The following is a 23,034-nucleotide window of genomic DNA, read 5'->3' on the forward strand; positions in this document are numbered from 1 at the left end:
TTTAAATAAATTTGTATCTTGATTTTGAATATTTCTAATAGCTACATAAATGGAACTTTAATGGAATTTTGTCTGCAGTTGCATGCAGATCACAGAAGTTTTTTGAGAGTATGGAACAAAACCATGTCTGCTTTCTAGGAGGCCTTCTTTTAGCAAGCCTTTATATTGCTCTTTCATTATTAAGTATTTCAGTTTTAATAGCTGCAAGGGAAGGAAAACTGAATTCTTAGTCTTTCTACCTCACAAGAATTTGCAGAGGCAGTACATGTATATGCTTTAGGAGGCAGGATTGACTGAAACACTTTGTAATGAATGAATGATAAGGTATGGGGAAGTGCCATACAACTTTTTACCAATGATTTCTCAATTCTCTATCAGTTTTAAAAAAATAATTTTTAACTTTGGAGAGCACACATTCCTTGCATAATTTCCATCACAAACTATCATTTTATCATTAGAATTTTAATAATGTTCTCAAAGTTAAACGCCAAATCTATTTTGCATAAATATTATGGCTCTGGATACTCAGCTTGCTCTTGATCGCAGTATTTAATGCATTTTAACCAGCGCCGTATGTTGCTTTTCAGTGTTTCCATCGCAGGCCAGCGCTGCGGAGTCGAGCAGCGATGACAGCAGCGGCCAGAGCAGCCCCGCGGTGCGCAAGCGGCGGCCCAGGAGGCGCGGGGTGTCGAGCTCCGAGCCTGAGGGGGCGACCCCGGCCGAGGCCCCGGCGGAGCCGCCCCGGGAGGAGCAGCACAAGCGCCAGTTCAGCAGCGGCCTGAACAGATGCATCATCCTGGCGCTGGTGATCGCCATCAGCATGGGCTTTGGACACTTCTATGGTGAGTTCAGGCAAAGTCCACATCTCGCGTAGCAAATGCTGGTTTGTTGTGACTCCGGTGTTTTCTCTTGTTCTCTGCAAACAACCTAAACCTAAATGAGAGAAAGCAACTGCTGCTGTATTGGTAATATAAGGAGGACCTTCAGCAGTGCAGATGTATGTAATATACACTACTTCGTGTAGTAATGTCGTGAATAGTGATTTTTCCGGAGTAGCTCTAGTTTTATATGAAAATATGCCTGTCTAAAAAGACACATGATTCAGTTGGAGATGAGTGATATCATTCTCTTGGGATTTGGTGTTGACTAATTGCTAGGGATTTAAATTTTGGCGCTTCTTTTGAGATTTGTATTAATTTTCACTTGATCCCGATTTTTTTTTATTCTTAGGTAAACCTGAAGGTAAGAGCCTTGAATGATGTACTGTGGATGCTGTGCTTGCATTCAGATTTACTTTTTAAACCGGATGTGTCTATGTGCACACATACATCCATCTATGTATGCACACTTACATTATGAAAATAAAACAAAAAATCAAGTCTCGGGAATTGCTATAATCCCATGTATAACTAATCCAATCATACAAACACATTTTGTGTAGCAGGTACACCAGGTAGTAGTAACTGGTGTGAAAACTGGTTGGTGAACTTTGGTATGCTAGAGGCATAGAGGAGCACAATGACCAGACCAGTCTGTGATAGTGCTTGTGGTGGGAACTTGAGATTTGTTGCTAATCACTTCACTGTGTTTAGTTTGGTGTCAATGATAAATACTATCCTTTTAAAGAACTTGGAGATCTATGGATGAAAAGTACACTTTGAATGTGGATTCAGGGTAATGCATTTTTAAAGGAATTCACTTGTTCATTCTTTGAATCTGTACTTCTAAATAAAAATTGTCATCACTGATGACAGTGATGGCAGCATTTTCAGCAGAAAGAAGGGCAACTGTGTGGCTTCAGTTTTTGTTTCTTCAGGTGAAAGTTCTTCATGGTTATATGATAACTTATCTTTCTACCACTAGAAAGGAAATGAAGTCCTGGTTCCATCTTCCTGTTTTTAGGTTTGTTTTTTCTTTTTCAACACAAACTTGCAGAGACAAGTCCATCTCCCTAGAGGACTACTTTGTATTTTTGTGGTTCAGCTTGGAATGAATGTTTCCCACAGCACTCTTCTAATGTTAGGCTAATTGTCATGTAAGAGAATTGGAAAGGGTAACTTTTTATAATATTACTTTTCTTTTTTTGGGTCAATATCAGTATAGTGTTTTCCCTTTAGGTAGAGCTCCAGGACCCCCTTAAGACTTTTAGAGATGTAGAAAGCAACTAAAGTTAGATTTTAATCAATAACTGTATCCTAATCAGTATTAAACTGAGTTAACTGGCTTTATGATGCTCTAGGAAGGAGAACTGAAAGAGGGCAAACTTTTCAGGTAACAGGTGAAGCTTAAATTAGATAGAAAGTCCTTGCCAGAAAAATGTCTCCTTATGGACATTCAGGTATTTTTTTTTTTTTCTTTAACCAGAAACTGCAAGGGGGGCTATAGTGATAATGCTAGGGATTTGGATTGGTTACTTAAAGAATCTGAAGGATAGATACTGTGACTTAGAGTACCAGCTGGAGACACAAACCAATTACTGAGGAATGGCACCTCAATATGTTCATTTTCTGTGCTGCTAAATGTCATTTTTGCTTACTGTTCCTAAATTAGGATTTTTGATAAGGAGAGAAAGAGAGCTTTAAGTGTTTTTCTGGAATTCAGGTTCTACCTAACATGAACCCTTTACACTAAATGATGATTTTTCAGATGCAGGCTTCAGATTGTTAGGATCTATGGACTTCCTCAAAAGTAGCTATAAAAGATAAATATTAAAACGAATTTTTGTCAGTATACTTAAATTCATTTATGAAAGGATTGATCCTCCCAAGAAGTGTTTACTAAGACTCTGCAGACTTAAAATCATTGCTGTAGAAATGTTGCCTTTGCTTACCTGAATTGAACTATTATAATTGGTTTAATATAACAGTCTTTTTTTAAGGTCACACTTGACAATAGATAAAAATTAGGAGAGCACAAAACATTCATCAATGTAAGTGTACTTACAGTATTTCTTCTGTTTAACAATATGTCTCCCCTTGTCTTTAAATACAGAAATAAAGCTCTGAATATGCTGCATTGGGTTTGAAAGAAATACCTAAAAATTGATGTTGCCTTCCTCTCTAGAGTCAATTCAAGAGACTCTTAAAAACAATTATATCAAAACTACATCAGTGTTAAGATTTAGAGAATATGTGTTAGGTGAGGACGTACCAGTCAAGAAATTGTTCTTGACAAAAAAAGTTGGTGGTTAGTACGGCAAAGATAGTTTTTCTGAAAACCAGGGTGTCTCAGCCTTCATTTGACAATTGTGACAGGACAATTGCTTACTCTGCAGCCTTTGCTTATGGATAAGGACAAGACAGGGCCTGCAATACTTGCTGCTTTGTGAGCAGTGTGTAGTAATTGTATATCTGCATGAAAATTTAAATACTGTGCTAATACCCTCTTATTCATGTAATTCAATTAACAGTCAAGGTTGTTGTTCTGAAGTGGATAATGCATGGACCAATAATCACCCTTTTATCCTGGTTGACTTGCATGTTACTAAAAAATTACAGAGAAGTCACAAATATTCTTTCCTCCATAACTTTTGTTTGTTTGGATCGGACTTATTTCTGTGTAGTGTTCCAAAATTCCTTTATTTGTTATTAATGAAAAAAACAAAACAGTGTAGAAGCAAATTTTTGGGTCTGAGAATTTGTTTATCATTGAAAGAAACAATTTTGCTACAGCTAAACGGTTACTGCTAAGGACAGAGCTGTAATGGTAAGCTAAGAATGCTTTTGAATTTGCAGAGAGAATGCAGATGATGTTTAAGTTCCTCTGTTCCTCTAATTGCTTACTCAGTATATCAAAAGAAACTTTTTAATCTTTGTAGGTACAGTGCAGATCCAGAAACAGCAGCAGCTGGTGACAAAGACACGTGAATTAAAAGATGTGAAAGATGACCTTTACCAGTGCCAACAAGAGCAAGGAGATCAAGTGCACCACAAAGTGGGGGTAGGTGTGAGCTTAGCTGGAAGTCATTGCATAATTCTGTCATTATGTGTGTGTATTACACAAAGTGAAATGAATTTCTCACACAAATCCATTACCTTTTTGTCTTTAGTAAGTTCTTTCAGAGAACTTTCCCCTGAATTCTTGACAAAGATTTATGTTGATTGAATTTGCTCTCGGAATGTGTTTAAACAATACTGGGTTTTATGTCTGTAGCCTAGGAGTTATCCGGGCGCAGAGACACTGTTTCCCTGTGATACAATGCCAGGTTGTCATTAATGGGGACAGCTGAAGTAGAAAATGCTTGTAAAAACATGTTGAACCTACAGGTTTTGTGAATTTGCTTTCTAAATTATCAATGGTTATTAATTTTTTAAATACGTAACTCATACTTCTGGTTTTTTACTGTTGCATCATCCAGAGAGAAGATTAGGGAGTCTTGTTTTTTTTTTTTTAGCTTTTCTTTTGTGTGTCTGTTAGCAGCATTTGTACATAATTCAATGTGTTCTAGAGCGTGTCAATGATGCCAACAGACTGGGGAGCTCCTTTTGTGTTAGTATATAGTTACACAAACAACTATTTTCAGCAACAGATTTGGTTCAAAATCAGTTTGTGACTTTCTGCCCCAACAGCTAAATGCCTTTGCTTCTGCTGATTTATTTTTGTAATCTGTAAATTCAGTTTGCTGAACAGCAAACCTGTACATTTTGATTTCTTTTTAAGATGTTAGAGTTCATGTACCCAACTGCCTGTCCTTTAGCTAGTTAAACCAATACAAGTGAGGGGTGATGACCTCTGGCTGGCTGGGGGAGTTTCTCACATGGTCTTTGTTGCCAAGAAAGCGTGTGATAAACAAACCCAACTGAGATAAACAAACCAGCTCTATTTTTGCATCTTGCTGAGCATGTTTCACTGCATCCAAAATGACAAGTAAGCTCTGTTTGGGCTACCTTGGTTTTTCATCTTTGGAGATAAAATTGTAACACTTCTCATTGTAGTATTTCTGCTTGTTTTCTTTTTGTTTCTTTTAGTCACTCAAGGGAGATCCTGCCACGTGTTTGACCTTTACAGAGGTGCAGAAGAAATCCTTTGATTCTCAAAAAAAAAGTCTTGCTGCAGAAAATCAGCACTTAAGAGAATCTCTAGAGAAGGAAGAAAAAGCTTTGGCCTCACTTCAGGAAGAATTAAGGAAGCTAAGACAACAAATTAGAAACTTAGAAGATAAAGGTAGTAGCACTGAATCTATTGTAATAGAAAATCAGAAACTAAGGGAGCATTTGGAAGAGGAAAAGCAAAGGAACAGCAATTTTCTCAGGCAAAAGGAAACACTGTTTGCAGAGGCACAGATGTTGAGGCGAGAACTGGACAAAGAACGTCATGTTACAGAAGCTCTGAAAAAAGAACTGGAACAGTTAAGTTCTCGTCAAACCTCTGACAGTGCTAATGATGATGATGAGACATTAAGAGAAAATCAAGAAATAGAAACTCTGAGAGGAAGACTGGTAGAACTAGAAAAAAAGCTAAACTTTGAGCAACAACGCTCTGACTTATGGGAGAAGCTGTATGTTGAAGCAAAAGACCAATCTGAAAAACAAGAAATTAATGAAAATGGACAAAAGAAAGGCGCTAAAGGGCAAAATAAGAGTAGGAAGAAATCAAAGGAGACATTTTTTGGTTCAGTTAAAGAAACTTTCGATGCTATGAAAAATTCCACAAAAGAGTTTGTAAGGCACCATAAAGAAAAGATTAAGCAGGCTAAAGAAGCAGTGAAAGAAAACTTGAAAAAATTCTCTGATTCTGTGAAGTCTACATTCAGACACTTCAAAGATACCACAAAAAACATCTTTGATGAAAAAGAGAAGTCATCGAGCGATAAAAGATATGAGGCAAACAAGAAAGCTCGAACTTTTTACCGAGACCATAACTCCTACGAGAATCTGAAGCACATGCATTACAGGGGACCTCACGTGCCAAAAGAATCCAGAAATGGAAGGAAACATCATTTTACAACATTTGAAAAAGATTCAGATTCCCAGAAATGTCTCAATGACCATTTTTGTAATAGAAAACATCAGTTTGCCCTAAAGGGCTGCTCTGGTATTTTTGAATGTGCTCATCAAGAATTCATTAGTCTCTTTAACAGAGTTTCGGATCCCATCAGGGTGGATGAATTTAATCGGCTAATGAGGAAGTATTTGCAACAAGTTGTACATAACTTTCATCACTGGAGAGAACTAGAAAATTTCATCAATAAGTTTTTTCATAATGGATTGTTTATACACGACCAGATGCTGTTCACTGATTTTGTTAATGATGTGAAGGATTACCTGGAAGATATGAAGGAGTACCAAAGTAATAATGAAAAGGTTTTTGAGGATTTGGACAAATACGTCTACAGATACTACTTCCATTATGATAATTCACCCCAGTATGGACCCAGGTTTGTTTCCATATTTCCTGAACTTGATAACACAAAGTGGTTTTTGTAAAGACAACCAATGTACTTGTTGTAATAGATGGTCTTTGAGCAGGTATGTGTATGTATGTATGTGTGTGTGTATACATACACACACACACACATATGCTAGAAGACTTTCTGAAGGACTTAGTGGAAATACTAGATTGTTATATAAAGTGGGTCTGTAGTACCTTCTATAAAAATTTAGTGTGTGTACATAGCACCATCTGATGTTTCTGCTGGGTTCTTCAGAAAACTGTAACTACCAGTAGGATTTCTTTAGACTGAACAGCCCCATCTGATGGAATGAAAAACTGTCTCGGAGCATTAACTAGGGCTTCCTTGTCCTTTGCTGAATGAGGTTTTTGAGTATATTCGAGGTGTCTCTGAGTCCTGTTCTGGCAGATACATTTCACTGCTCTCCTGTAGATTAGTGTAATTCTGGGTTAGTCTGTATGCCCAGAGCAGAGCTCATCACACAGCAGGCTTTAGTTCAGATTCTGACCCTGGCTAAATTTTGTTCAGACTTGCTCACAACGGCCCTCGGTGTCAATTGTTTCCTGCATTCCTTTCCTGGACCAAAAGGTGTTCTCAGGGCTTTACAGATTTACACTTGTATTATTTATAATTTCATGTACTTTACTGCAGCTGAAAGTCTGAGTTATTAACTACTTTGGGGTTACTAAATATCATGTGATGTAGCACTTTCTCCTATTGAAAGCAGAACCATGAGGGTGATAGTCCTATTATCAGCTGCTCAGTTAATGTGGTTTTGGCAAACACATAAGGTTTATGATTTTACTTGTAGTCCATCTTCCTAATTTATTATGAAATGAACTTTAGTTTTAAAAGTTAGGTATTTAAATACCTAATTTGTGAGAATTTCAGCTTGCAGAAAAACAATTCCAAATTCTTTTACTGATACTGTTATAGAGAAATTTGTGACATCAGCTGCATTTTTATTTTTAGAGAGCATTTCTTTTATATGTACCATCTTCTTGATGATTTAAACAAACAAATGCCTCCCCCATTTTTCTTACAAGCTAAAGGACTACTTACTAATTTTGTTTTCAATGAACCTCAGCATGTTAAAAGATGTACTTGAAAATGTGTTTCAAAATGCTTTTAGTAGTAATAAGCTTTTGTTTACTCCTTGCAGTCGACCTAAAAGACCCTTTACACATACTGAAAATTCCAGACATGAAAAACAAGCTCAGAAGTACCAACACCGTAATAAAAGAGAAGGTAAATGGCATAAACATGGTCGCACTAATGGAAGACACATGGCAAATCTTGAAATAGAATTGGGGCAACTACCCTTTGATCCAAAATACTGAGTAATTTATTGTAAAAATTAAGATTAAAATTCACATACTCTCTGGAAACTAATTGTTTTTCAACAAAGCAGCAAGATGCAAGTTTTTTTTTTCTGAATAATTTGATTTTTACACATTTTTGTTAACAGGCTTTCTAATTTGCATATTCTGTACCGTTGCTTTAACTGTTCTTTGGAAGTGAAGACAGTTTGGGTGCCAGCAGTATTGTTGCAGAAACTAGGCATGCCATGACCTGTGTATGAAAAAATGCTTAATTGCATTCCATTAGTGTAGTTAAAGCTTGAGCCGTGCATAATGTACCAACTACTAACTCCAATGTTTGATATACTAACTTCATCTCATCCTTCAAAAAATAGGTCAACATTGTGGTAATGTATTTGTTAGTGTTTTGTAACCTTGTATTTGCTTCCTGTCTTTGGGGGGGTTCAAGAGCCTGTTGAATTGTGAAGAATTTGCTGTGCTGCATTCTAATCAGCGTGCTGATTTCAACACTTGAAATGTCTTGCATATCTGCATATTGTAGAAGAAAAATAAAGGAGACATTGTGGGTAAAAGTCTTTATTTATAAGAGAAACTTAGCATAGCTGTACAGTTCTATAAAAATGGTCCAGTCTTGTCTGTACTTTATTGCCTAAGTATTCATATGGTAATTTTGGTCTTCCCAATGTTTTCTAGTGTTGTAAGGTAGGTCAGCAACCCCACCCTGCCCTACTGCTATTGAAGCTGCCTTCAGGAGGTGTATGTGCTTGCAGGCAGCCACTGGCGGCCTCACAGGACTTCCATTTGACTTCCCCAGTTTCAGACTCACTGCTCCCTCCTTTCTGCAGTATGAGCTCTAAGCATAGCTACTGCTACACAAAACTGACCTTGTTAGGCCTGAGCTCTAGACACTGATCTTCAGGGAGAATTCATTTCAGTTTTTCTCCTGTAGATGGAGATGTGGCTTCCAACTCGTCCTTGAGGTACATGAGTGTGAAAGACAGTGGCTGTTTTCTCATAGCCTCTTAAAGCTAGAAATGATGATATTTCCTGTAAATGAACATACATTAATTTCCACAGTAAGAAAACAGAGCTGGGAGCATAAGAATAATGTTCCAAAGTCTCTTGACAAGATCAAGTTCAACTGTCCCTGGGAAGCTTTATCCTTTATTTTAGGAAAGCCTGCTAGAAAAAGAAGTACCTATCCTGTTTGATCCTGGCCGGAGCAGATATTCACCAGCCACCGTTGTTTGCATGGACTTCATTAAAGATTTGAGGGGTTAAAAGGTACTGTGACTGCAGGTGTTTTTGCTTTTCATTGTTGCTTACACTAAAGTGCAGCTTCTGGGAACAGATGGCACATTTGTTTTAACATGGATTGAGAAGAATTCCATAAAACATTACTTTGTGGCCTGTAGAATTCTCACAGAGGAGAGGGCATATGTGAACATTAAATATATATCAGTGGAGTGATATCAATACTCTTATTATGGACTAGAAGGGTCAATTTTAATATAAGATGTGTTTTAAAAAGTTGTGGACAACAATTGAAAAAAAATTTTAACTATAATTCTTCCCTAATGTATTTTGTAACTTATCCTCAGAAGACGTTTGTTTCATCTTGCAGTTACCATACCTGTTCTAGCACATTGAAGAGGATCAAGTGACTGGGTAATAGTGTGTCATTGTAAAACTCCTTATTCAGCCAGCCAAGTGGGTTAGAGTAAAACACATCTGCTTCATCAACGTAGCTCTCATTGCCAATTAGGTTTGGGGGACACTGAAGGAATCTCATTTTTAGAGGACAGTGAACATGACTAGGGAGAAAAACAAAACCACACATTTCATGATCAACTGACCAGAATCAGAGATTTGAAACGACTCATCACTTTAAAAGATATCTCAGTCAAAACAAAAATCAATGAAATTTTTTTCCTCAGAGTAGTATTTTCTTCCCTTCAATATTCATATAAAAGCAAAGTAGAACAAGCAGACTCAGCTCAAAACTGCTGGGACTGTGTTGTTACCAGTTATCATACAGAAAATACATTTATCTTAATAAAAACAGCATTTGCACAACATCAGTTTCTTAAAAAGGTACTTTTCCATATCAGCTTCACTAATTATATCTGCTTTAAGATTTTGTTCATTTGCCAGGATCTACTGCAAACCTTTTGTAGTGACCTCAGTCACTCTTTTGTAATGACATTTCTTTACTGCCTAGCAGCAGAAGTAAAATGAATATGTTTTGATTGTAATAATTAGTGTTTGGTTTTGCTACAAATGTTACCATAATGAAGAAGTGTAACATAGTTGGTGAAGTCATTAGACTTACTGCATTTCCTCATCCAAAGCTATTTCACAAAAATGAATAAGGCTTAGATGCTGTATTTTATTCTGTGGTATAAGCATTTGGCTTATGTCCCCTATTCACTCTATTAACTCTATGAAAAAAATCAAAACTCTTCCTGTATACATTTATCTATCTCAATATATAAAGCCTTGGAAAAAAGCAGTCTAGATTTCTGATTAAGAGTTTGGATTTCAGTGTAGTGCACTGTTAATGCTTTTAATACCTGTAAAATGGAGTAGAGTGGCAGGGCATCAGGAAGAAGACAAAAGCTTGTGACTGCTGAGAATTATTGCAGAGCTGCTGGATGTGACTCATGACATCCAGAGTGCCTCGCTGGTGAACCAAGCCTGTGTACAGGGCTGGGACTAAATTGGATAAGAGCAGGAAACTTGCTGCTGTTTTCTTCCATGCTTTCAGGTGTTTCAAAGAATATCCTATAGAAACATTTGAGTAAGTTGGGGAGATAAACAATTCACACATTTTTGTAAAGTACCCTAATACAGTGGCAAACCATTACTCAGTCAATAACAATACTTTGCTTTGAGATACTTTAATACAGTTTTGAGTCTTTACTCTTTGAATAGAAATTCAAAGGTTAGACTTTGCTCTTTTAATTAACAGAGTAAATCTTAAGCCCACACCTGTCTCCTGAAATACAGAAATACAATTTCAAAACAAGTGCTTTGTCTCTTTTAATTCTATTTCTCGTAGTGAAAAACAGTCCATTCAATAGTCTGGATGAATGATATATGGCAACTTACTGATGTGCTCTGATTCATGCAAGTCCACCTAGAACCAGAATAAATGGTAACTACATGTGCATGGCTGTGGTATTCTTTTTCTCCAGAATGCTGAAAACTACAGCATTTCTTTGTTGTTATTAAATTTTGAGCTGCTGACCTTGGAAGAGCATACTCCTTCATTTTTCTTCCCACTTTCAATCGCTGCCCCTTTTCTCCACTTCGCTTGAAGGAGTTCAGAATGGGAAAAGGCATTTCTCCTGGTGGGAGATGGTTGCAGAAGCTCCTTTCTCACAACCACAGCTTAGGTGAACATGGCACAGACAATGAACATGGCATAGACACCAACTTCACGTTGTAGCCAGTCTGAAACAATTGTCATGTTTTTGCAGGAATACTTTTATCCATGCTAAGGATTCTTTATCTGTGCTCCAGTCACTTGTTCTTCCTCATCATTTTTCTTTCTCTTTTTAACTAGCTGTAAGAAAAGGCTAGGCTAATTCTTAGAATCCTTTATCAAATACCTACATTGACCATTAACAATCTCTCTGGGTAAAAATTATATCCAGGTAAGGTTGCAAGACATTTGAAACCAATGCTTACCACAAAAAATCATGCAGAATGGCAGTACTGGGTAGATGAACCTGAACTCCTTATGGTTCAGTGTGCTGTAATAAAACATATAATGGTACATCAAGAAAGTTAAATGCTTCAGTTCTGTTGACAAAATGTTTTAGAGCACAGAGGACTGGAAGAGCACATGCAAGTACTAAGAAGCTTTTGGTATTGAAGCAGTGAAGAGTAAAAATCCAAACTGTCACTTTTGAAGAACATAATAAGTACATTCAAATTAAGATTATTTGGTCAGTTTAAACCAAGCATTGGTAAATACTCCTGGCTACTACAATTAAGTGGTCTGATTCTTTGACAACTAGATGTAATTTAGACAGTAGTTCACCAATCAGTTTTCTGTAATAAGACACACTAAACAGTGTGGATGAAAAGCTAAGATTCAAGTGCCCATTTGTATCTAGCAAACTAACAGTCACCTGCTAATACAACACCACATAATTTCCTATGCCAACTTTTTGGGCTTTTTTGGGGATTACTGCAACACTTGTGTCTTTGGAATCAAAGAAGATTTTACAAGACTAAGGGAGGTAAAAAAGTCCTAATTCCAATAGAGCTACTTCCAGTTTGGAGTTGGAAAGAAGAAATGGCATTTCTGGTCTTGCTACTGGTTTGCTGTAGTCTATTAATACAATAGTATAAAAGTCTTTATTGCTTAGTATTTATTTACTGGTGGTATTTTTTCTTGTCTGAAAGTGTCTCTCCTGTTTAATCTACAGGTAATTCTGATGCTTGAGAAAAAACCTTTTCTTATACTTCTGAGCTTAAAATGAGAAATACAGCCTTATGATAGTTAAGAGCTGTGTGTAAACTTGTGAATGGAGTAAGTTTTAGAGGTCTAAGAACATCTCACCTTATCAGGGATGTATTAAAGAACCAAATGAAATGGTTAGTTCTATTTTTGCTTAAACACCTGCTGGGTGATTGAGTTTTGGGATTTTTTACATTTCATTTTCCATTGCATTTCATGATGAATTATTTTATTCTTTAAAGGTCTAATAAATTCTAAAGATAGTTGTTGGTGAGAATACAAGAAGCAGTATTACACAAAATTCTAGAATCAGTTTTACAACTGTCCGCATTTCTTGGAGTGTTTGAAGAGTTTCAAGTTTTCTGTCACTTAACCTGAATACTGTGCTGCTTTGTTCTGGAGAGTGCCTGAGCTTTGCAAAGAACACAACCAGTGAGAGGCAGCAGTTCCACTCAGGGAGATTACCTGTATACCAGCACTGTCCAGATCACTGCCAGCAGAAAGAGGCGGTACCTCCTTGGTGCCAGAGCACAGCCGTGGATAAAGAAAGGCAGATGGGGACCCAAGACCACTGGGAGTCCCTGAGTGAAGTACCAGTGCCAAGGATGAGAGCCGTAAAATGTTCCCAAATTCTGCAGCACGTTGAATTTCAAGAAGTTCAGCTGAACCAGTACCCACTGGGAGATGGGGGGGAGTTAAACACAAATCCAAAGTCAAACCCAACAGCTACACTGAATTACACAGTCATCACTGGCCCTATATAATACATTTTCACTCCTATTTCAGGTTATTTTTTTTCATGGACACAGCATGGACTTTCTATAGTTAGCAGTTAATCACAGAAGTGTGTAAGTTTGTAGTTTGTTGATAACTATTGAGGACTGAGCATACTGATTTTTTGTAGCAGTCCATCATTTGAAATACCTGAGAAATCAGTGTTCAAGGGTTTGTGGCTTAGGATATGTTTAGAGATCATAGGCCAGACACTGTCACAGAAACAAGAGAAGTCTGAAATATCCATCAATGCTAAAATACTAAACCCAAACCTTCTTCTTATAAGTCAAGTTTAAAACAGCTTACCTCACCAAAAAACACACGGTCAATTATTAAAGAGGTTCCTACTGTGACCAATCTGCAAAAATGGAAAGTTTGTTGCACTGATATTGCCTGAATTACTTTTGTATCTTCTCCAGAGAGCTGTCAAAACTCTGATTCCGAGCATTTTTGAGATTATCCATACTCATGGCCATTTTATGGTGGCCACTTGCCATCACCTGGTATCCTTGGCACAATCCCACATTAAGCTGGAATGCTGCTCGTGTCTCACCATCATGAAATCTTTCCTGGTGCTTTTTTGCAACACATACAACAGTTTAAAGGAAACATCCCCCTTCCTTAAACTTTTGCAAAAGGACTCTATTTGTTCTCCTTTTTATTTACATGATACCAGGTTTTTTTGGCTTGTCTGCCTTTGCAGTGGTAAAACCAATCTTAAGATGTAGCTGTGCACAGTCCCAGTTTAAACTGAGAAAGAACTTACCCAACTGGAATGCAGTTGTGTAGGATAAGATCTGCTTTCCTCGGTTCTTGCAAAAAATGACTGAAGACCAAAGGCATCCATGGGATAACAGCAGTGGGACGAATAACAATTGCAAGTGCCACCAAAGCTAAATACTTAGAACTAGAAGGAAGAAACATAAAAAACCCATCAGCTTATCAAAAGGTCTGGTCATTTCTTTTGCAGGCAGTGACATTTCAACAACTGTCATGTCTCTGGCCAAAAGTTTTTCATACTGCAGGCAGCTTCAATTGTCTGAGTGCAGATAACTCTGTTTTGCGTGGAAGGCTGCAACTCTAGAATTGCATTGTTACAATGGAGTTGCTAACTAGAGGTACCTACTTTAAAATAGCAAGTGGTAAAAAAAAAAGTGACCAGAAATTCACCTATATCTGACCCCTAAAGCTTTTTTATTTTTTCCCAAGTTACTATATATTCCAGTTTTTTAAAGTTTAAAATAAAGCTTCCCATAAAGTCACATTTTGCAAAAGGAAACAGGGGAATAGCTAATTTTACATACCAGCTATAACATAATCTTAAAAAAATATTTAGAGGAAATACTAGAGTGTTCCTTCCATGAGACAGAACTCTTGCTACATGAATGAGGGGACTTTGGTTGCCTGAGATGTTAAGAAAAAAGTTAGCATTTTAAACAGTATCAGTAGACTGATGTCATCCCAAACCAAAAATTATCAGTAGTGTTAGGAGAAAGTTTCTCACCTGTTCCCTGTCTTGGAGCCTTTTATTGGATAGTAGGAAAGAGCAAAAATGGTAAGAATAGTCTCCATGGTGTTTGTTAGAGTTCTGGTACAGGAATACCATGTAAACCAGGAACAGAGTTGGCAGAAGAACTGAAAATAATTATGCACACATTAAAACAAGTTCACCTAAATGAAGGTGGTAATTCTTCAAGGTGTGACATATCGTTTTGCTGTTATTTACAATACAAAACCAGTGTTTATTAACATGCATAACTTTTAAAGGCTGTGACTCACCACAAACTTTGCTGTTTCTGAATTTTCAAGTTGTTGCACTAATGAATAAAGCTTCACATCAGCAAAAGCAGCCAGCACTGCCTGTGCAAGCCTAGGGACCCAGATCTGTGTAAGCAGAGAGGAAACTGTATTTGCAACAAACCAAGTTAAATTCCAAGTTTTAAGAGAGGGCTGAATTAGTGAATGACTGTTAAGGCATGAAAATAGTGAATTGGTGAATATTCTCTATACCTTTTTATGATTTTTAAAATGAAACAGTTAGGTCCTTGGGTAAGGATAGTATTTCTGCCAAAACAGAGAGTGTCTAAAGTTCAACTGAAAGTGTTCAGAGATGGAAAGTAGAATTATCTACTTTACACCTCCAACAGAAATCAAAAGGGGCTGTTGTTAGTTTTTGTGGGTTGAGTACAAATATACATTGCTAAACACTTTGGAAAACTGAACTACTGTGCAATTACGATGTAGTGGCAAGCACAATCAGTATGAAAGTCCAAGAGATTGATGGAGGCCAAGAATAATCCTCCGCAGTGGCAGGCATCAGTGCTGTGACTGGAAATCTATGAATGAGTTCGGCCCCCATGGGAAGTCAGTGGGGTCTTTGTTCTAACACATCTCTAATTGCCAGACTGAAGGCTTTGCATTTTACTTGGACAAAGATAAAAATCCACTGTGTTTAAATACAATGCTTTAAAATTGAATTTTAGTAGCAGACACACATTTTTTGATTATACTCACCAGCAGCTGAACATTATCCTTAGCCAGCAGCTGCAATGCTTTGTACATGCTTGCAAAGATGAGTGGGTACGAGTAGCCCCTTAAGCTACTTGTCCATTCCCAAGTCAGGTAACCATAATTATGAATATTAAGGACAGAACATGACCAACTGAAAGAAAAAGCTTCACCCGAACCACCCAGGTCGAGACCTTCTGTCCCCTTGGGCCAGAGCGATGGGGTGTTTGCTGCTGCTTAAGGCAACACCTTATTGCTGGGGAGAGCCGTGCCCGGGCACTCCCCCGCCCAGGGCACCCCGGGGGCCGCGGCAGGCCAAGGATATTTGAAGACCATGCGATGCGCCACCTCCAGCGACTGCCAGTACTCGTCCGGGACGAAGCTCGTCTGGACGAGGAAGCAATTGAGCGTCCGCAGGCCCAGGGCGAGCGCCAGCAGCGGCGCGGGCGCGGCCGCACCTGCGGGGGAGAGGCCGGTCCGTCACGGGCGCCTCGAGAGCCACCCCCCGCCCCTCCCGGCCCGGCCCGGCCTCGCTTACCGGCGCCGCGCTGCGCGGTGGCCCCGCCGGCCGAGCTGTACAGCACCGACCGCCGCTTGCGGAGCCGCACCGCCTCCGGCATCCGCGCCCCCTGCACCCCCTGCACCCCGGCCGCCTCCCCCCCGCCCGGGGCATGCGCGACCGCGGGGGGCGGGACAGCGCCGGCACTTCCGTCCGGTGCCTGCAGCGAGCGAGCGAGCGGGCGGCCGGGGCCGCGCCGTGTCCCGCGTTCAGGTGAGGGCGCCGGGGCCGCGGGCCGGAGCCGAGCCGGGGCCGCTCCGCGGTGCGCGCCCGCCCCACGCGTGTCCGTGAGCGCGGCGGCGCCGCCTGCCGGCATGAGAGGGCGGCTGCCGCTGCAGCACGTGGCCGTGGCCGTGGCGCTCGGCGTGGCCAGCGGCCTCTACATCTACGGGCCGCTCTTCCAGCCCCCCGCCGCCCCGCACGGCCCCGCGGGCCCCGCCGCGCCGCCGCCGGATGCCGCGCCCGAGAAGAGGCCCTGAGGGAGTCGAGCGGCGCCGCCGTTCCCGGGCACCGCCTCGCAGCCCGGCCCTCGCACGTCGGGGGCGATGGAACCGCTCGGAGCCGGCGCGACCGTCACCTGCCGGGGCCGCCCCGCCCGAGGCGCCTCTGCAGCCCGGCCCCGCGCTGGAGCCGCCGGCCGGGTGTTTGCTACCAGACTTTGGGACGTGAATGCTGAATTATGTGCGACATTCTGAATGTCTGAAGGTGCATTCCACATCCACATTTAAATAACGTCAGGAAACTCGAAAAAGAAAGCTGCTATTGTGTGGGTTATGCTTCATGGGTTTTGCTGGATTACCTCTGATCTGATCCTCAAAGTGATAAATACCATTTTTCTCTGCTTCTCATGGTTTCAGTTTTTAATACGTCAGCTCAGTTGGGAAAGCAGTTGTGCAAATGGTTGAGAAGGGAACTGCACCCAACTTTGGTGTCCTTGGCTTGTAATCAGACCTGGCCATATGTGCAGACACACACATACTGCATGTGCTTATTTCATTCCTGACAGTGAGGCTACAATGGATGTAAAACAGATAAATCTGCCTGGAAAATGGGTTGTGCTTGGAGAAGAGCCTCAATGTGTAGCTCAGGAAAACAGCATGACTCTTGGACTAGGTGTGGATTAGTCTGACAGAACAGAATCTGAGACTTGGGGAAACCGAATCAGTAGATATGTCAAGACTTCAATAAATCTAAAAATTAATCAAACCCAGGAGATCTTGGGACAAACTTACGCCAGGTTTTGGTTTTAACACAGAATCTTGTTTGGATAGAATGAGGGAAGAAACCACTTGTCTGTGTGTCTATTTTAAGCCAAGGACAGTGTTATGGCTGGTGGTGGTATGAAGGCTGAGATGGGAGGATAGCAGTAGAAGGTGGGCTGGGAGGTGCACTTGAGTGCAGTAAATGCAGTTTGGACATGACATTACGTGGGCAGCGGCCTTAAACTGAGAGGGCAGGTTTAGATTAGATATTAAGGAGAAATTTTTTACAGTGAGAATGGGAAGTCAGTGGCACAGGTTGCCCAGAGAAGCTGTGGCTGCCCTCTCCCTCGAAGTCCCAGGCCAGCCTGGATGGCGCGTTGAGCAGCCTGGTCTAGCAGGAGATGTCCCTGCCAATGACAGGGTGTTGGAACTAGGTGATCTTTAAGGTCCCTTCCAACCCAAACCATTCCCTGATTCTATGAGGAAATGCCACAAATTACCACAGAAGTTCGGTGGAAGTACTGAACTGCAGTGACTCCAGCAGCTTCCTTTACAGTACCACTATATATTGAAAAGGTTATTTTGAAGAGGTGTATCTCAGGTCTAGAAGGCACTTCCTTTGTAAATACAATGACTGGAATTGTCCATAAAGATGACAGTTGAATTTGAAAAACCTCAAGAAAGAGGATGTCTGAAGTGATGCAGGTGGAAAGGGTTATTGATGCAACTGAGCTTAAGACTCTCCTTGCTCAATTCTTGAGACTGCTGGATTTAAAGCGTTTATTGGGAAGCTGCTGGGAGTGAAGGGCACTCTTCCCTTGCGGGGAAAGGCAGGCAGCCAGCAGGCGGCAGGAAGAACTCATTAAACCCACAGTGGTGCGCATTAACCAGGCACCGCGGATTTTCGCTGCAAAACCTGTTTTGCCTCTCATGAATTCTTGCTAAACGGCGCGAGATCTTCCCGAGAGGCGAGGAGGGAAGGGCTGAAGAACCAGCGCGGCTAGTGCCGCTGGGCTCCGCGCGGTGCTGCCCTCGGGCCGCGCTCAGCCCGCCCAGGTGGCCGCGGCGGGGCCGGGACACGCCGGGGCGGTGCCGCCCGGCCCGCCCCCACCTCGGGCTGTACGGGAAGTGATGTTGTCTTGACGGAAAAGACACGGTCGGAGCCCAAAAAAGGGCAGGTGCGGCGTGACGCGGCTGCGGGAGCTCCGGCGGCCGGGAGGCGAGCAGGTAGGGCGGCAGGGGAGGCGAGCCGGGCAGCGAGCAGGGGCGGCCGGGCCGGGCCGGGCCGGGCTCGGCTGGCAGAGCCCCGGGTCGGTGTTTCGGGCAGGCAGCTCTGGGTGCCGGCGCTCCGCTACAGCGACCCGGGCTTTAACAAAGGGGCCTCACTCGGGAGGTCAGAGCGAGACGTCGGCAGGCTCGGCCTGTGGGCTGCCCCGCAGGTGCTGCCCCTCACGGCCGTGGGCGCGGACGGACAACCGCGGACGGACAACCGCGCTCGGGCCTTCCCGCGCAGCTGCTGCAGCATCTGCGGGCTTCCCACCGCCTTAAACCTGCGCCGCTTTTTACAGCGGAGAAGTGGAGTGCACGTCTGGTTTGAATTTTTAAAAAGGCTTTAGAAATGGTAAATCGTTGTGGAAACACTATTGTGATGTTTCATCTGCCTAGCCAGGACTCAGATCTTACATGTGACTGTCAACGGACCTGTTGCTCCTTTCTGAGCACCGCACGTTCGTCTGAGGGAGGCTTTGTGCTGAGGCCCTTCAGCCTCATTTGCAGTGCTTGGGCTGAATTTACACTTTGATGATCTAAAGAAAGCTAAATCCATCAGAAACACCTGTTGATTTTCCTAGCTCTCTAAGTAACTAGGGTATATTAATATATAACTGGTGTTTTTAATGGTGCTAGCAAAGTATAAAGGACATGCTTAGAACTCTCGAAGACATTCAGTTTTTATCTCTTAGAGGTGCATCAGAAATATTTTGAGCTTTCTGATTCTATAAATCCTTTAACACTTCCCTCATGGATGCTGCTTAGGAGATTTTCATCAGGATAACACATCCATGTTTGGGGATAGTTCTGAAGGTGATGTGTTGTGATACTTACAGGTTTTTCTTTGAAACTACAAAATCTATTCTGCCCTTTCTTGGAAACTTAATCTTCCATAGACATCTTCTGTTAGCCCTTCTTTCTTGTCACAGACTTTTACTGATTTTGTGAGTGTTCCAGCCAGGGAAAAGCATATACTGCAATATGCATTTCAAATGTTGATAGGTAAATGTAGGAGTGGTATTTGTAATGCTGAATGAATGTCTCAAAAGCATGGTTAAAAAGATGGAAAATAGAACAGCATGTTCCTGTGTTTCTTGTTCAGGTTTCTGATTTTACATCTGTTTAATCTCTTGCACAAAGGAGTTTGGGGGAGAGGGTGTGCTACAACTTATACTGGTTTATTTTCACAGTTAACAAAATTTCTCATGAGCAACCAGATGTCTAAAACCAGACTGTTGGTTTTATCACTATCGTTTAACATGGGAACACATTATTTTATCACTTGATTACACATTTCCTTTTCTTTCAAAGAGAAGATAAGATGAGATAAAAGAATTCTCAAGTATCATTTGACGTTTACAGAAACAAGTATTACGTGCAGTAACCCTGTGTGCCTTTGAATTCTTGGTTGTGCTGTTGCTGCCAGGTGTCTGCCATGCTGGTAAATGACCGGTGATAGGTCTGTCAGTTTCCAGCATAACACTGGACTTGCAGATCAGCACCATTACTAAGGTCAGTCTGTCACAATCAACAGAGGTAGTCAGAATTTAATTTAATTTGAAGAAACAGGCGAAATTTGCACTACAGGTGAAGTATGAAGAATGAGAACTCCTTTTTCCCTGTTGATGCAATTAAGTTGCATATAAAATGTTCTAAACTCATGATTTAAGTAATTAATCATCAAATGTTCCCTTCTGTATTAAAGCTGCATTATTGTACTCAGCACAAGTGATTGGTCCTGGAGAGGGTCGCTTGGATACTTAGAGCTAAACTTTTCCTGGGCTGGGCATACACAGTGCTCTGGAAGTTGCTTTTGCTGCTGTTGTCTTGTAGATACCACTCAGTGCTGCAGACACAATCTTTGAGTTTACAGCACTGGCTTCAAACATACCTAAAAAGTTGTTTAGGTACAGCATGGTCTGATAAATTCTTACCTAAAGGCAGATTTTTTTAGCAGAAACACATTTTTTTTTCGATTTATACAAATATATTCCCAATTAGCCTTTCTCTGGATATAGCACCTGGTTGTGAGGTTTCTTTTCCTCATTTCTTTTTTTTCTCAGTCAGAACTCTGTCCCTGTCAGGAGGCAGGACTAACTTGAACCACGTTAGATCAGCTGAGATCACTTAATGATTTAATGATCCTTTTATCTCCAGTGGAGCTTTGTGACTAAGTCCTAGCCCTGACTTTCTTTCCTGAAACACCCTTGCATTGTTGTGTTTTCATACATAAACCAGTAGAATTTACTTTTGATTTATAGTAATAAGTAGTCTCAGTGCCTGTGATTTATTTTCCAATCTAATAAGCCTTATGGCATATAGATTAAAATATGACATAAACCAGCATACTTTTTTTCCTGTGGTGTTGGTGTGGCTTCAAAGGGCTGAGGATGCTTTGGGGTGTGTGTGACAGTTTTGCATAACCTGGGTGGTGGAATTCTTTTCACATACTGGCACATTTCAGCACTCTGGAGCTGACCTAACGTGTTCTTCAGTATTTTAGACTACAGGTGGAAAAAAAAAAAAAAACAAAACCCAAATGTCCTTGCTTCTGTGGCTCTGAGGATGATATCAAAGTGTAAACCCAGTGCAGTGATATTTTCCTGAGTTTGCAAATCCATTTCCCAGAGCCGTTTTCTTTCTTTGTGTCTGCTACTTTTACGGATGAGAAATGGGGGACAATCAAGTGTGCCAGAAAAAGACACTTCTGGAAGACAATGTGAAGGTTGGTAGTAAGGTAGCAAAGGGGCAGGAAGCAGCAGTGAAGGTACAAACTTAGCAGGAGTACAACTTTTCTAGGAATCTGTGATTTGTGATGGACTAAAGAAGTTGCTTAATATGTATTAAAAGTCAAATCTGTGGGCACTTGCTAAAAGTATTTTGAAAATAACTGTACACTTCTGCAGTAATTCTTTGTGTAAATGTGATATGTGAATGAAAGGACTGTAAGGAGTACACCTTGCTGAGTATTTTATGTGCAAATAAAGCACTAGGTGGCTATAAGGACACTGCTGCACAAATCAGGGAGCTGAGTCCCAATTAAGTTTGGAGTTTGTGACTGCAGTTTTGCAGCAGTGTACTGCTCATGGATTAAAAGGTGATAACAGGATAAAGGAATAAATAGCAAATCAGATAAAAACTGACTCTTCAGTAATACTTTCAGCTAAGGAGAGCTCCATGGGTGGAAGCAGTGCCTTTCATCAGAGCAGTTTATTTAGTTGGAAAGATAGGCTTTCAGGTATGTAAGCCCCTCTCAGGTTTGAATTAGAAACAGCAGAATGCAAAGCAAAATTGTAAACAATGGATGCACAATTTTTGTAATACTTTTACTAAGCATATATCATTAGAAAATGATGAAGGTTCTCTGGAGAAGTGCTGTTGTCCAAAGTCAGCCTCACTCTTAAGGCCTGGCTCATTATTTTCATAACTGTGGGAATATTTCACTTGGTTCCCTTGTCACCCAAAGACTATAAGGAAAACGGTTATTCTGTGAACTGGAAGGAAGAAAACAATTCATTCCAGTAACATCCTTGGGGAAAGGGAATATTTGAACTAGACTGAAGGCTGCTGGTGCTGAGAAGGACTAGTAAAGCATGTATGGTGGGTAGGGGGAAAAGAAAACTTCATTTATTTTTATGAATAAAAAATGTAGGTTTTCTTCTTTTCTTATGTGTCTTCTGCAGTCTTGCTAGTATAGTATTTTATATTGGTAACTGCTGAGAGAAATTACCTTCCTCCTGGAGATCCCTGCTGGTAATTGTGTGACTGTCATGGAGTGTGGTGCATTTTGAGAATTCCAGGGTATCACTGAAGGCTCACAGCTGTGGGACTTGTGCTGCAAAATGGTTTTATGCATAGTTTGCATGGGATGGTTTGCTGCTACAGTTATTGCCAGTGGCCGGTGCTTTCCACGTCTGCTTGGAAGCCTAGATAACATTCAGAATGCAGATTATAGCAAAAAGCTGCATAATTGGGGTCTTTTTATGGTGGCTTGTTGTTGTTGTTTTTTTTTTTTAAATTGCAAAGGCTGATCATAATTCCTCCTCCCCCACGCCCACTTATTTTGTTCTAAACCAAACTTTATGCGTGACTGAATACGAGCCAAGATCCAGGTACCAGGGTAGTTCTGCCCCTGCTGGTATTATCCATTTCCAGCAGAGTTTCTCATGCAGCACTTTCAGATCCTGTACACGTAACTGCACATGCTCCACTGACTTTCTCCTCTAACACTGATTCATCTTGACAGGTCTTTTCTGTCGGGGCATGAACTGTCTGACTAATACTTAATTTTTCCATATTTTTTTCTTGGAATGGTGTCAGGATAGACATCTCTGTACAGAGATGGTGTTAACCAAGTTTGAAGGCATACTGTCTGATTTGATGGTATTTCTTCTGAATTTCACAGCAAAATCCTCGTCATTTTAGTTTGGATAAATATAGGCTCAAGTTGGAGTTGTTAAAGTAGTAGTTTTTAAAATGTTCTTTATCTGTGAAATGGAAGAGGTGAATATAAATCTTCATTTGATAGTTTTCTAGAA

At 40.8% G+C, this 23,034-nt stretch overlaps 3 protein-coding genes across 7 annotated transcripts in view; 2 read left to right on the top strand and 1 right to left on the bottom strand.

Annotated features, from left to right (window-relative positions):
- Positions 1–10,498, top strand: part of CCPG1 (cell cycle progression 1) — a 23,405-nt gene extending 12,907 nt beyond the window's left edge. For 3 of the 4 annotated variants that reach the window (XM_066196644.1, XM_066196647.1, XM_066196645.1), the window contains 4 exons: positions 588–842; positions 3,818–3,939; positions 4,968–6,376; positions 7,554–8,285. In XM_066196644.1, coding sequence (XP_066052741.1) covers positions 588–842; positions 3,818–3,939; positions 4,968–6,376; positions 7,554–7,731 — 1,964 coding nt within the window. In that variant the 3' untranslated portion in view covers positions 7,732–8,285. Of the gene's footprint in view, positions 1–587; positions 843–3,817; positions 3,940–4,967; positions 6,377–7,553; positions 8,286–8,886 lie in introns of those variants that run through there. The other variant, XM_066196646.1, reaches the window with a different exon arrangement.
- Positions 7,847–16,088, bottom strand: PIGB (phosphatidylinositol glycan anchor biosynthesis class B). The gene is made up of 12 exons (XM_066196648.1): positions 16,005–16,088; positions 15,792–15,924; positions 15,473–15,590; positions 14,738–14,842; positions 14,463–14,593; positions 13,725–13,865; positions 13,265–13,316; positions 12,650–12,861; positions 11,407–11,471; positions 10,287–10,497; positions 9,347–9,527; positions 7,847–8,760 (listed from the first exon to the last, which is right to left on the bottom strand). Exons 1-12 carry the CDS (start codon positions 16,084–16,086, stop codon positions 8,629–8,631), a joined length of 1,563 nt encoding a protein of 520 aa, XP_066052745.1. The 5' UTR covers positions 16,087–16,088; the 3' UTR covers positions 7,847–8,628.
- Positions 16,089–18,322: 2,234 nt separating this feature from the next.
- RAB27A (RAB27A, member RAS oncogene family) overlaps positions 18,323–23,034 on the top strand; it is a 29,007-nt gene continuing 24,295 nt past the window's right edge. For both annotated transcript variants that reach the window (XM_066196328.1, XM_066196329.1), the window contains exon 1: positions 18,323–18,454. The gene's annotated coding sequence lies outside the window, so the exon portion shown is untranslated. The remainder of the gene's footprint in view (positions 18,455–23,034) is intronic.

Source organism: Chamaea fasciata, unplaced genomic scaffold, assembly GCF_029207755.1.
Source record: "Chamaea fasciata isolate MVZ Bird 193981 ecotype frontalis unplaced genomic scaffold, bChaFas1.0.hap1 SCAF_14, whole genome shotgun sequence".
In the NCBI taxonomy this organism is placed as follows: domain Eukaryota; kingdom Metazoa; phylum Chordata; class Aves; order Passeriformes; family Sylviidae; genus Chamaea; species Chamaea fasciata.